Below are 13,760 nucleotides of genomic sequence, written 5' to 3'. Positions count from 1 at the left end.
AGCTATGAAACTGAGAAGAAAAAAAACCAACACTGATGGGCACCTTACTGAAGCAAGAGTAGACAGTCCAGCAACTATCATGGGCAGTAAGAAGGAACTGAGGGGCACATGGCCAGCAGCACCCCTTACACCAGCTCAAACACACAGACCAGAGGGCGATAGAGCCAGTCCGACGGATACCACCGAGGGAAAAATCTCCCACTACGCTGCTCACGGCACACACATGCCTAACATGGAATGGACATGTGCAAGCACTCAAAGGAGAACTGACTGTGAATTGGAGGGGGAGACTGGAACTGGCTGGACACGAGAATGTGAGCTGGAGTGAGGAGGGCAGACTGGGACAGGTTGGGTGGGGAGGCTGGGAGCCAATGAAGGAAAATGGGAGGAGGAGGGAACATTAAGATCAGATGTTGGAGGGAAGTGGGGAGTGTGGGACTGGCTGGACAAGGAGATCAAGATTAGGAACTAGTGGTGAGGGAATGGGGAGGAGAGACATATTTAACAAGGACCTGAGGTAGGAGAGAGAGTTGAAATTGAGTGGGCAAAGAGACTGTGACAAGGAGTCCAAGAGAAGGGAAATTAAGCTGCGATTGGATGAGAAACCCAGTAAGGGAGACAGGGAATGCGAAGTCATTGTGGGGGAAGGGAGAGACAGACTGAACAAAGAGCTGGGAGGGGAAAATTGTGACTGGCTAGACAAGACTACTGGGATGCGGTGTGAGGAGGGAGAGAGTGGGAGCTGGGAGGAGATTGGGACAGCAAGTCCAAAAAGAAAGACTAGGAAGCTGGGAATGGGATGAGAAGCCTGAAAAGTGGAGACTGGGACTGGGAAGGCAAGGAGCCAAGAGTAGAGAACAGACTAGACAGGGACAGATTGGAGGGGACAGAGCAGAAGGGGTCAAGTTTAGGCAAATGGGGAGAAGAGTTTGTGCCTACAAAAATATACACCTCTCACAGCCTGCAATGGAACACAAGATTTCTGAGTCTTACCATTCTTCTGCTGTCAGCAAATATCTGTGAAAATCTCTGATGTATATTTGTGTTATTTCTCTCTAGTGCTTGTCCACACAGAGGATAATAACCGACTATTGCTATCAATTACTCCATTAGCTCAAGGCAGAGATCTGTGTTATGTATCTAAAGATTCCAATCCTGCTGATGACCCATGCTGGTGCCAATATGTTGTCACAAAAAACAGAACTTCTGTTTTTTCAGTTTGTTTGTTTAAAAAAAAACACACTAAGGAAAGTGCACACAAAACATTACATTAAAAGAACATTAAAGTTTCAAAGTCAACCACTCAAAATGTAGAAAATCCCAAAATTAAAGCTGCATGGGCAACTTTCATTCATCCCTCCCTTGTGCATGTGCATTAGGATACAGTCACATATGATACACAAATCATAAACTACTTTTTCCACAGGACCCCTGACTTTTCCAGTGCACAGAATGGATTTGCTCTGGGGATGCATAAGAGTTTTGTAATGAAGGAGACAGTTGTCTGTAGGACCCTTCCCTTTTTGGTTGCAGAATTTGGGAGGCGTGTAGTGAACGTGGCAAGGGACTGCAGGAAGACCAAGGATGGTTTCATGGTTAAGACAGCTGTATGCTGCCTGGAGATCTGGATTCTATCCCTGCCTCTGCCACAGAATTCCTGCATGATGGTAGGCAAGTCACTTAAACCAGACTTTTCACATGTGGCCATTAACTGTGTGTTCCTCATTTACTGGGCACCCAACTTAATAGATTTGTTCTCTTCCTTTGCTCAGATAGGCACTATAAATTTTTCCTTTATTCTCTAACTCCAGATCATCACAACATAAATGCTCTTATTTGCACTGAATTGAAATTATTAAAAAATGGCTATTTCAACACTGACTTTTTAAAAAATAATGTGCCCATTAAATAAAATACCCAAGGTAAAATCTTGATCCCATATTAGTCAGAGAGAGTTTGGTTACTGATTTCAATGGAGTCAGGATTTTTTTGATGTTTTCTTTTTTGGCTTCCATACTGTTGTTTTGAACAGGCTTTTGGGCAGGTTGAGACCCACAGTAACAAATATTCTTGGGCTCACCCATCTTCCTCCCCCACATTTTTGCAGGCACGCAAAGGCAAAGTACGACTTGCAAACCTCCAACCCCATGCTCTACCTGCTCCCCAAACTCCTGCATGTTTCCAGGAAACAAACACCCACCACCTGGCTCCTTGCCTTGCCCAGCTGCTGTTTCACAGCTTCTGTGAAGATAACCAAGGTATTCTAGAGTCAGGCTAATCCTGCTGATCCTCCTGGCCCAGACCCAGATAAAGCCTGGTTCTTGTGGAATCCTGCTGCAATTTCAGTCCAAGCCCTGTCATTCTGCAGCTCAAACCACAGATCTGAGTCAGAAGGTATGCATAATACAGCATGGAGATGATAGTGTAACACTAACAGACCCCAGTCGTCGGCAGGCAGGATTGAACCGGGGACCTCTGGAGTTTAGTGCGTGAGCCTCTAGAGCATAAGCTAAAAGCCAACTGCTTATTAGCTAAGGCTGGATAACATACTCATTTAAGTCTCTCTAAGAGGTCTCAGTGCCCCTAGATGGTACAAATAGGTGTGTGAGTTACAATAGCATGGCTGTAAGGCCCAAGTTCTGAATATTATTGGTTAACACCTTCTTGAAGGGCTTGGGAAGAAAATGCACACAAGCTTCTCCCAAAGCAATGCATGGGCGTAATGGCACCATGCTAGAAGACCATGAGAAAGGGAGTGAAACTGACCATCAACAAAAGAGGAAAACTGGCTATACAGAAAATATTGTTAAATGCATAAAATAAACAAACTGGAAAAGCATAGGGAACAAAATCCTTGAACTTTTGTTGTAGGTTTTTGTTTTGTTTTTGTCTTTTTAATAAACGTTAGATATTTTGTATAATAACACAGGCACAAAATTTTCATATGGAAATGTGATTTCCAAATTGATGGTGTTGCTTTAATTTCAATCTGAATTCTGCATCCCTGTATTTGATTGCAAACAACACTACAAAGCTAAGACTACTTTAACATTTGGTCATACACATCTAACCACATCGGTTGGTTTTTAAATGAACTCAACTCAGTATCAAAGAATCTAGAAGCTTACTTAAACTGTCTCCTAATGGCAAAACAAAAGACTGCACTTTCTCTCCTATCAGACTTGAAAGTAAAGTTGTCTTTGCTTTCTAAGAAAATGTTCACTGGAACAAGTAAAGTTCCTATGTTCTTGTTTCTTTTAATCATGTGGTAATAGTAAATCCACATAAATCTTGAAATAAAACTGATGTGCATCAGAAGGTTAAAAAAAAGTAATAATTTTAACTGTAAACATATTTCACTACTGTGTACATCTAACATGTGCAACCTACAGCAACACCTCTCAGACGAACAGTTCATAAATTACTAGAACTGTTAAGATTATATATAGCACTAGAGCTATATATACTTAACAGTTTTCCATTACATTGCTTTGAAAGGTCACAAAGTTTTTGCTCTTAACCAATCAACGTGTTTACCAAATAAGCAAACTATTTGTAGAATACCAACAATGTTTGAGTCTCAGTTGGATTGGTAAATTAAAGCAAAAATTAAAAACTCTACTGCACTAAAAGTATGTAGTCTCCGTTGGAGCTTGTACGTACCCAAGCCCTTCTTTAACAGAAACTGTATGTAGTAGTAATTTCTCAACCATTTCTCAAATCCGTTGTTATTAGGATCACTAGGTTGAGGATAGCCATTAAAAAAAAACAGTTACTCACTTTTGTAACTGTTGTTCTTCGAGATGTATTGCTCATATACATTCCAATTAGGTGTGTGCGTGTCGCATGCATGGCCATAGGAAAGTTTTTCCCCTAGAAGCATCTGTCAGGTTGGCTGTGGATTCCTCTGGAGTGGTACCTCCATGGCGCTCAATATGATCCAGCAGACCTGGTGCCCCCTCAGTTCCTTCTTGCCGGCTACTCCGACAGAGGGAAAGGGGGGCAGGTTTGGAATGGATATGAGCAACACATCTCAAAGAACAACAGTTACAAATTTAAGTTACCATTTTTTCTTCTTCGAGTGCTTGCTCATATCGATTCCAATTAGGTGACTCCCAAGTCTTACCTAGGTGGTGGGTTCTGAGTTAAGGAACACTGACTGAAGCACCGCTTTACTGAAAGCCGCATCGTCCCTGGCGTGCTGGACGAAGGTGTAGTGCGAGGCGAAGCTATACATCGAGGACCAAGTCGCTGCCCTGCTGATTTCCTGGATCAGTATCTCGGCCAGGAACACCACTGATGAGGCCTGGGCCCTAGTGGAGTGTGTTTTAAGAGCTGGGGTCAGACCCCGGCCAGCTCATAGCAAGTGCAGATGCAGGACATGATTTAGGAGGATATTCTTTGAGAGGATACTGGGAGGCCTTTCATCCAGTTCGCCACTGCAACGAATAGCTGGGCCCATTTCCTGAATGCACTCACTGTAGAAAGTGAGGGCTCTGTGGACATCAAGGGAATGCAGCCACTGCTCCTGGGGACCAACATGAGGCTTCAAGAAAATCTCCTGGCTGGTGTGAAAGGCCGACACCACCCTGGGAAGAAGGCCGGGTGCGGTCTGAGTTGAACCTTATATCTGTGGAACACCATGTAAGGCGACTCCAAGGTGAGGGTCTTCAGCTCGGAGACGTGTCTCGCCGACGTAATGGTGACCAGGAAAGCTGTCTTCCAGGAAAGATACAGGAGGAAGCACGTGGCCAGCAGTTCAGTGGAGGCCCCCATGAGCCAAGAAAGGACCGGGTTCAGGTCCCAAGCAGGGATGGGCTGCCAGATTTGAAGACACAGACGTCCAAGCCCTTGAGAAAACGACCAACCATGGGGTTGGGGGAAGACAGATACGTGGCCCTAGTAGAAGGCTTCCTGTTGCCCAGCAGGACCTGCCTTCCTGGGTCCAAACACAGAAGCTCCGTGGGGTTCAGCCATGCAGCTCCCAAGCCATGAGGTGGCAGGACCACAGGTCAGGATGACAGAGGTGACCATGGTCCTGAGTGAGCAGGTCGGAAAGGAGAGGCAACGTGACTGGAATGTCCATCGACAGCTCTAACAGTGTGGTATACCAACGCTGGTGAGGCCACGCTGGAGCTACCACAATCACCTTTGCCCCATCTCTGCATATCTTGAGCAGGACCTCATGCACGAAGGGGAACGGAGGAAAGGCACAGAGTAGGAAACCCATCCAGGGAAGCAGAAAAGCACCCATGAGGAAGCCTGGGCTGTGACTCTAGAAGGAGCAGAATGTTGGGCACTTCTTGTTGCTGCGGGTGGCAAACAAGTCAATGTGGGGAAAACTCCACCTTTGGAAGATGGAGTGGATAACATCTGGTTGGAGACACCACTTGTGCGAGTGGAAGGACTTACTGAAGCAATCTGCCAGTGTGTTCTAGATCCCAGGAAGAAAGGACGCAACCAGGTGAATGGAGCAGGCTATTCAGAATTCCCACAGCCAAATGGCTTCCTGAGGGGAGGAACTTGCTTGTTGATGTAGAACATGGGTGCGGTGTTTTCCATGAGAACCGCCACACGACCACGCAGTTGAGCCTGGAAGGCTTGGCAAGCAAGGTGTACTGCCATGAGCTCCCTGACATTGATATGGAGGGAGAGCTCGGCCCTCGGCCACAGGCCCTGAGTCTGAAGGTTCCCCAGATGAGCTCCCCACCCCATAGCCACCACGCCTGTGACCAGGGACAAGGAAGACTGGGGGCTGTGGAAGGGGACTCCCTTGCACATCAATCAAGGGTCGAGCAACCAGAGGAGGGAGGTGAGGACACACTCCAGGACGGTGACCACCGAATTCAAGTTGTTGCACCCAGAGTGGTAGACCAAGGCGAGCCATGCTTGCAGAGGCCGGAGTAAGAGCCTAGTGTGCCGGGTCACGTATGTACATGAAGCCATGTGGCCGAGGAGGCTCAGGCATCCCCTTGCAGCCTCGGCAGCGTAGGAGGATGAAGAGGCCAAGGGGAGGGAGAGGGTCATCCTGACCACGCTGCTCCACAGGGGCTCAATGTCCCATGTCGCTGACCGCAGGTGCAGGCTCAGAAACCAGAGTTGGAGGGTGTCCTGAGATGGGGAGAAGGCCCAACATTTCCTCCACACCTCCAGGAGCAGGCCAACTAGCTGAGGCTTCCAGCACCTGTGGTTCAGAGGTGGCCGACCGGGGAGCTCCACAATGTGCACCTTGGACCTGGTGGTACGTCCACGGGGTCCAGAACAGCCACTGCGCCTGCCATGGTCCTGTCTCCACATCAGGACAGCCACAGTTTGACTGGCAGCAGTCCCGCTCCAAAACTGCGACACTGTTTCCGAAAATGAAATATGAGATCCAGACCGGGAGAGTCAGGGTGACGCCGAGCAGAGCTGTGCCAGTGAGTGGCATCGAGGAGGAGAGCAGCGCTGCGAGGCTGGGGAGCAGTGCTGGGAGGTGGAGTGGTACCGTTGCCTGGTGCTGCGCTGGGATGGTGAACGGTGCTATGATTGGTGCTAGGTCCGGGACCTGCTCCACAACGTCGATTAGTGGGTGGAGCAGTGCCGTGATCGGGAGCATCGATGCCACAAGTATGACCAGCGCCGCAATGGGGAGCAGTGTCGGGGGCTATGCAAGGGCTCAGCCAACGGAGCTGACAGTGCCAACAGTCGGCTCAACACCAGCTTTCTTCAAGACAGAACCATCCACTGAGGCACCGGAGGCTTGGTGTGGAACAGAGGAGACCCTGGTGTTGTCATGGCGATGAGGTCCCTTGCAACCACAAAGATGTCCGGGGTGAAAGGCAGTTGGTCTTCCATAATGCCGCAGGTTGGGGAGTCCAGTGGCACTGGACTCTACAGTTCCCCCAGCAGGGCCGAAGTCAATGGTGCCATGTCCATGACCTTCACTTCCGGGCACTCCCCTCCAGGACGCACCATGGTGGCTGGTTCCAGGGGGGTGGATCTCTGCAAAGGAGAGCTGTCCTTCTCCAGCTTCCGGAGCTGCTTCGGTGCCAGAGAATGGGAACAGCGCCCGGTCGATGCTACCGGCTTTAGTGCCGCGGGTCTCGGCCAGAGTCCATTCGCAATGCTGCTTCCACTATCACTGCTGGGGTGCTGTGCACCCAAGAACTCGGTGCTGGGTCCTGCTGCACTGAAGGAGGTTGGGGTTGAAGGGCCGCCTCCATAAGGAGCTACTTCAGGCGAAAGTCCCGCTCCTTCTTAGTCTGGGGATGAAAACCCTTGCAGATCCTGCACTTCTCAGCCTGGTGAGCCTCCTCCAGACACTTTAGACAAGAGTCATGGGAGGTTACCCATTGGCCTGGGCTTAGAGCAGAATGTGCAGGGCTTGAATCCTGGGGACTTGAGCATAAGAGCCTCAAAGAAAACAGTCAGGGTGGAAGGTAAATCCCCCAACCCAATTACCATGAACTATAACAAAAACAAAGGACTACCAACAAAAGCAAACAACAACTGTCTAGAACGCTAGGGAGACGTGGAGAACTTGCAGAGCAAGACACCACAGTTCCAACGACCATCATGAGCGGTAAGAGAGAACTGAGAGGGCGCCGGGTCAGCAACTACGTGGGGCTCCACAGCCAACACAACGGATGCTGCTAGGGGAGAAACTTTCCAACAGCCGTGCACATGGCGTGCACATATAAGCAAGAACTCGAAGAGCTACTAGAATATTTTGAACTTTTAAAAAAATAAACCATGATAATACATTGCTTCCAAATGCTGTACATTCGGTCTTTTCACCTTACTTTTTTTTTTAATTTTGGAACAGGATTATTTTCTGCTTTATTCAGTTTATCAAGTAAGCTGGCAAACTGTCTGGTAGAAAGTAAGAAGAACAAAGCAGATACGCATGATGTGATGAGCCCAATGATGATTAAGAACAGCAGAAATACAACCAGTAGTGCCTCTCTACTTCAAACATAGCTAAAATTCTGTGTAGTAAAACCCAGAACTTTGAAACCTTTTTCTTTCTTTACCAGAAAGGCTCCAATCATGATCCACTGTACAAGTCTCTAAAACCACAGCACAAAGAGACACTTTACTTTGAGTCAATGATCACCATTTAGGAATGTTCTCAGACACTATATACTTACCTTCACATTTTTGAGTTGCCTCATTCTGTCTGTGACCAGCAGGACACTTGCATTCATAAGAGCCAACTGTATTAATGCAGTTTCCTCCTGAACAGACTCCTGGTATAGCCTGGCATTCATCAACATCTATAAAGAGAAAACAGTTTGTTTGAAATCAGACATTGCTTGAATTGCAGTTGTGATAACAGACGGACAGCTCCATCTTTGAAAGAATTCTGAAAAATAACGATTATTACCAAACTTCTGCATCTCATCATGAATTTAGAGACCACTTTGTCTGGCACTGACCCTTCCCATGCTTTATTCCCCTCTCCTCTAAGCAATAAATTGTGATATATTAGATAAGCATGCAACATTCAGGGCCTGCTAGATATGACAGATTTGTTAGCGTGGAGCTCCACAGCTGTTAATTGTACTTTACTCCACTTTCATTCTTCCTTTGCAGTTCGTCTATAGTAGATGTCTACTGTGCTTTAACATGCACTATTTCAAGCTCATTCATTGCAAAATTAGGCCAAGTGGGCAAAACCCTTACTTTAAAAAAAAATACGTACAGTATACATAATAAGGTATGAGCCAAGAACTTTTCAAACACATCCATTACAATGCTATACTTTTAAGAGCAATAGTCCCACACATGTTAAGCATCTTCCACATAGATGAAAACATCCTGTATTTCTGTAGCTTACTATCAGCACAGCCCCAATGACTGAATTTGGTACTGCTAGATCAGATGAGTAGTTAAAATAATACAGAGTATTTTACAGAGATCTCTCTGAACTAACCAGTGTAGGCCAGAGCCATACAGAAGAACTCTTTGTACCAAAGAGGAGTCGGGAAAGAGTATAGAAAGCAGGCTTCAGGCTAATGCAGGATGTATATATTCAGATACTTAGCCTCTCATTCAGATACTTAGCTCTCCTTTCAAAAGTTAATTAAACTACAGTGCTATGAAATTTTGGAGTTGTATGTTTTACTGAGAAGGAATTAATAATTTGATTAAGTGCCCAAAGGCTCCGCTCCACTTCTGTGAACTCTGGGGAGTCAAAACCTGCAGATCCTAGCTGTGTGGAGGCCTTTCCATTATGTGGTACATTTGTCTCCAAAAATCTCAGAACTCATCTATGGGAGCTTGTGACGAACTAGGAATGTTCTTAATGTTTTCTCTGAATAGTGTGTTGGTGCCTCAGTGTCCCCTAGGCAGTTTTTAAGTATCAAGGTGGTGGAATAAGAGTGTGTGATTGCTGCAGAGCAAAGGCCCAATGTACATAAATGCCTGACATTGTCTCCTAGCAACTGATGGCCTGGGCCTCTTCTCTGCAAAGGTGCCAACTAAAGGTGTTGGAGACAAAGAGGTCAGGTGACCTCCTGGCCCAGGAAAGGAACTGAGCAGAGGAGGAAGGGCTGGAGGGGTTTTCAGTCTGGAACTGGGTGGGGATGAGGAGTGAAGTACAGACGTGGGGGTCTGGCTCACTGCCCCCCAGAATGGACCCGGCCGAGGGGTCCCGTTCGCTGTACCTACAAACTCTGTTTTAGACCGTGTTCCTGTCATTTAATAAACCTCTGTTTTACTGGCTGGCTGAGAGTCACATCTGAATGCAAAGTGAGGGTGCAGGACCCTGTGGCTTCCCCAGAACCATGCTGGGGTGGGCTCGCTGTGGGAAGCGCATGGAGGGGCAGATGATGCTGAATGCTCCAAGGAGACACCCAGGAGGTGAAGACGTGGGAGCTTCTTGCCCTGAAAACAGTCTGCTCCGAGGGAGAAGAGGCTCCCCAAAGTCCTGACTGGCTTTGTGGGGAGCAGTTCCAGAGCATCGCCCAGGGACTCTGTGACAGCACTCAAAAGATATCCATATTTGTAGGTTTAGAGAAGACAGTCTGGATCAGGGTTGGGGCAACTGTGCTGCTCCCCAGCTCCTTGCTGATAGCACAATGAAAAGGAAACTGAGTCCAAACCTATGCTGTTTCCTAGCCCATACGTGGGCATAACCGACACACAGGAGAACAGAACACTTTAGTGATTATAAAAGAGGTTGGAATTGAAAAACAAACTGCTTTATTCTTTCAAAAAACACCCACAGATAAAGCAGATGTAAAAGCAGTGCGAATTTCTTCACTCTGCATCAGCAAAGTACTATGCACCAACCTTGTTCAAGTTCAAAAGTTAGAGCGTATTCCTTTGTCTGCAGTCATAGATTAAGGTTAGATACCCACACTTGGCTTTAGCATTTTTGAGTGGGCCTGCCCGGTCCCATCACTCCACTATGCAAAGGACTGGTTTTAGGATTTTAACGAGGCCATTCTAGATAATCATTTTTGTCACCATAAATCTTCACACTATCACCAACCTCCTCATCTGAAGAAGAGGTGGAGCCCAGCTGCTTCTACTACTTATCAATTTTTTTTAAAATATCAAGAACAATTTTCCATGCAAGCAAAAACAATGAGGGCCACTAGGCCTCCAGGCACCAAAGAGCTTTATGTGCATTGGGGTGAGTTTTAGATTACTCCTTCAATTATTTAAATACAGAATCCAGAGTAGCCAGCAATATTAAAAGTACACTGTCTACTTAAAAGTAACACTTGTATCTAAAACTTCCTTTATCGATTACTGTTAAAAGAACACTTCAGGATTATTATAACTGCAAGGATTTGGGGAAAAATATTTTTCACTTTTTTTTTTCAATTGGTTTAGTTTGCACATTAACAGCACTCAGTGTGCAGTCACTTCCCTGTTTCCCATACGCAGTCAGCCTACCGGCCTGCCTCCTATTCAGTTTGTGGGCGGGAGGTTTCTTGTTTTGTTATTTTTGGTTCATGTTGTTTTAAATCAAGCACTAGGAAGACAAACTATTTTAAAAAAGAAAAAAAAGTGGTTCCAAAAGCATATACTTTTCCCTCATTCTTTCTTTCACATTGACACACATTTTATTTCGCTTTGACTCGCCTCTACCCCTACTCTTTCCAGTGATGCACTGCCAATATTTTAACAAAGACTCATCCTTTCCCACCCAGCCAAAAAAATCAACAAAATAAAAAACCTCAGCCTCATGACTCCAGGCTTCTGTGTCATAGATAGACAGAGTGACTGATTTGGGGACCTAGTCATCTGGTTTACCATTTAAGCAAAAGCAATTTGTCATTACCAAGAAAGGAGGCAACACTGCTTGGCAAACAAACTTATTTTAAGTACATTTGCTGGAAGTATTTATACTTTTTTCCTGTAACTATCTTGAGTATATTTCACACAGCAGTGTGCAAATACATCATTTAGATTGTGCGTGTGCTGAAGCTCTTATAAACGTAGGGGGTTCAGCACATCCTTCCCAGGAACATTCTTTTCTAAAAAACATCACTTAGTGCAATCAGATCTAAAGTAACTCCTCACTTAAAGTCGTCCCAGTTAATGTTGTTTCGTTGTTATGCTGCTGATCAATTAGAGAACATGCTCTTTTTAAGTTGCGCAATGCTTCCTTATAACGTTGTTTGGCAGCCGCCTGCTTTGTCCACTCCTAGCAGAAAGAGTGGCTATTGGAGCTAGCTGGTGGGGGCTTGAAACCAGGATGGATTGGCAGCCCCTCATCAGCTCCCCGCTCCCCTAAGTTCCCTGTGCTGTAGCCACCCAGCAGGCTATCAATTGTCAGCAGTTCAGCTGTCCCTCCCCTCACTACCATGTGCTGCTCCTGCCCTCTGCCTTGGAGCTGCTCCTGGGAGCCTCCTTCTTGCTGTGCAGGGGAGGGGAGAAGAGGGGGACTAATGTCAGGATATCCCCCTCCTCCCTACTCCTGCCCCCCGCTTACCCCCTTCTCCAATACAGAAGAGGGAGGGATACATAATAGGGCTCAGGAGGAGAGAGCTGGCTGCAGCTGCTGTCTCAACTTCCTGATCTTTTTAAAGATAATGTACTTAGAATGTGGTGTCAGCATACTTAAAGGGGCAATGCACATCTCTCTCTCACAAACAGAGTGTGTGCCACGCTGTCTCCCCTCCCTCCATTCGTGCTACCGTGCAGAGTGTGAGGCTACATTAACAATGTGTTAACCCTTGAGGGCTCAGCCAAGTGCTAGTTCATCATTTAGCAGTAAGGCATTCCCTGGGAAATATCCCACGCTCTTTCACCCTCTAACTTCACCACCTCAACCAAGCTTCACAATCATCATTACTGTGTACAGTATTAAATTGTTTAAAACTTATACTGTGTGTGTGTGTGTGTGTGAGGGGGTGTATGTAAGGTTTTTTTTGGTCCAGTGAAAAAAAATTCCATGGAACCAAACCCGCACCTCCCATTTACATTAATTCTTATGGGGAAACTGGATTCGCTTAACATCATTTTGCTTAAAGCTGCATTTTTCAGGAATATAACTACAATGTTAAGCGAGGAGTTACTGTATTTGGAATTCAAAATTGTCCCTTCTAATCGTGAGGCCAGGGAAGTCAGACCTGGCAGGTCTGATTTAGCAGTATCCAGCGAGAAAGTAAGTTCCACTCATACCCAACCCACCCGATGGACCCCTCCAGCACATAATTATTGTATATGGCCTTTGACTCTTTTGCCTCAAAATGAACTGAAGATGCTGAATATAAATGAACCCCGTGAGTTATTGCTGCTTGTTTAACTCATGCTACCTCAGCAAAGTTGTGGTTAAAAAGCAGATTAATTTGAAAACAGCAATATCTGAGTTTACTGGTGGCCTTCATAAAGATTATCTCTGTTTGAATCTCATAAGAGTACACTTCACTGCTTTATAAGCAAAGATATTAAGTAATTATCAATTAATTGCAGTAGCAGAAGGAAATGAATAAGTTCCAGAAACAGAAAAGGTTTCTCTCTGGCCTTGAACAAAGTTTTAGAATTCAAGTAATTCCATTAATTACAACTTTAATCCACATGGTTTGGAAAAAAAATCCATTATTTTTGAAAGGGGAGGAAAGAAAGACCACCTCAGGGATGATTATTTTACACAACCCACTGCTGTACAAAGAAGGAAACATGTCCAATGAAGAAATATGAATACAGTCTTGCTAAGTGAGGTACTGATCCTGCAAAGCCTCAACCACATGACCTGGCTTACATGTTCAACAACTTCTAGGAAAGATGTTAATCCAAATGCGTGCGTGGGGATAGGTGTTATATTTTCACTGTAAGGGAACTGTTTAAAATCATTTTTAATATAAAGTGAATGACTACATTAAGCACCATTGTTAGTTAAAAGAAATACAACCAAGAGGGCTAATCCTGCAAGTAATTCCTTTTTCTGGGAGTAGCTCAAGTCAATGAAACTACTACTTGTGTCTCACATTACACAAACCCATCCCGTCGCTCGTCCAAATAAGGGTTTTTTAGAATTATGCTATTAGCCTTTTCGAATTTGGAAAGACTAGAGAGCAAAGTTAATACAATATATTCTTAAAATGGATTCTTCAGTGAATTACTTTCTGAATACAATTTTAAGCCACAGGAATCATTTGTCTGCATACACTACAATTTTGTGATCAGATAGACAGGGGATCAAATAGACAGGTGGTTTGAGTGTTTTTGTTCTACCTTGTCAGCCAGGTTTAACTATACCTCAATTTCAACATTATTCATTCCCAAGCTGTTCATGCTTCTGAGGGCCAAATGAATAAAAA

At 45.5% G+C, this 13,760-nt stretch overlaps 1 protein-coding gene across 1 annotated transcript in view; it reads right to left on the bottom strand.

Annotated features, from left to right (window-relative positions):
* Positions 1–13,760, bottom strand: part of FBN2 (fibrillin 2) — a 275,441-nt gene that overhangs the window by 192,127 nt on the left and 69,554 nt on the right. The window contains 1 exon segment of the mRNA XM_030567977.1: positions 8,130–8,255. Coding sequence (XP_030423837.1) covers positions 8,130–8,255 — 126 coding nt within the window.

This window comes from Gopherus evgoodei, chromosome 6 (genome assembly GCF_007399415.2).
Source record: "Gopherus evgoodei ecotype Sinaloan lineage chromosome 6, rGopEvg1_v1.p, whole genome shotgun sequence".
Lineage (NCBI taxonomy): Eukaryota > Metazoa > Chordata > Testudines > Testudinidae > Gopherus > Gopherus evgoodei.
Note: the sequence above shows the minus strand (reverse complement) of the source record. Positions and strands in the feature narration are given on the sequence as shown.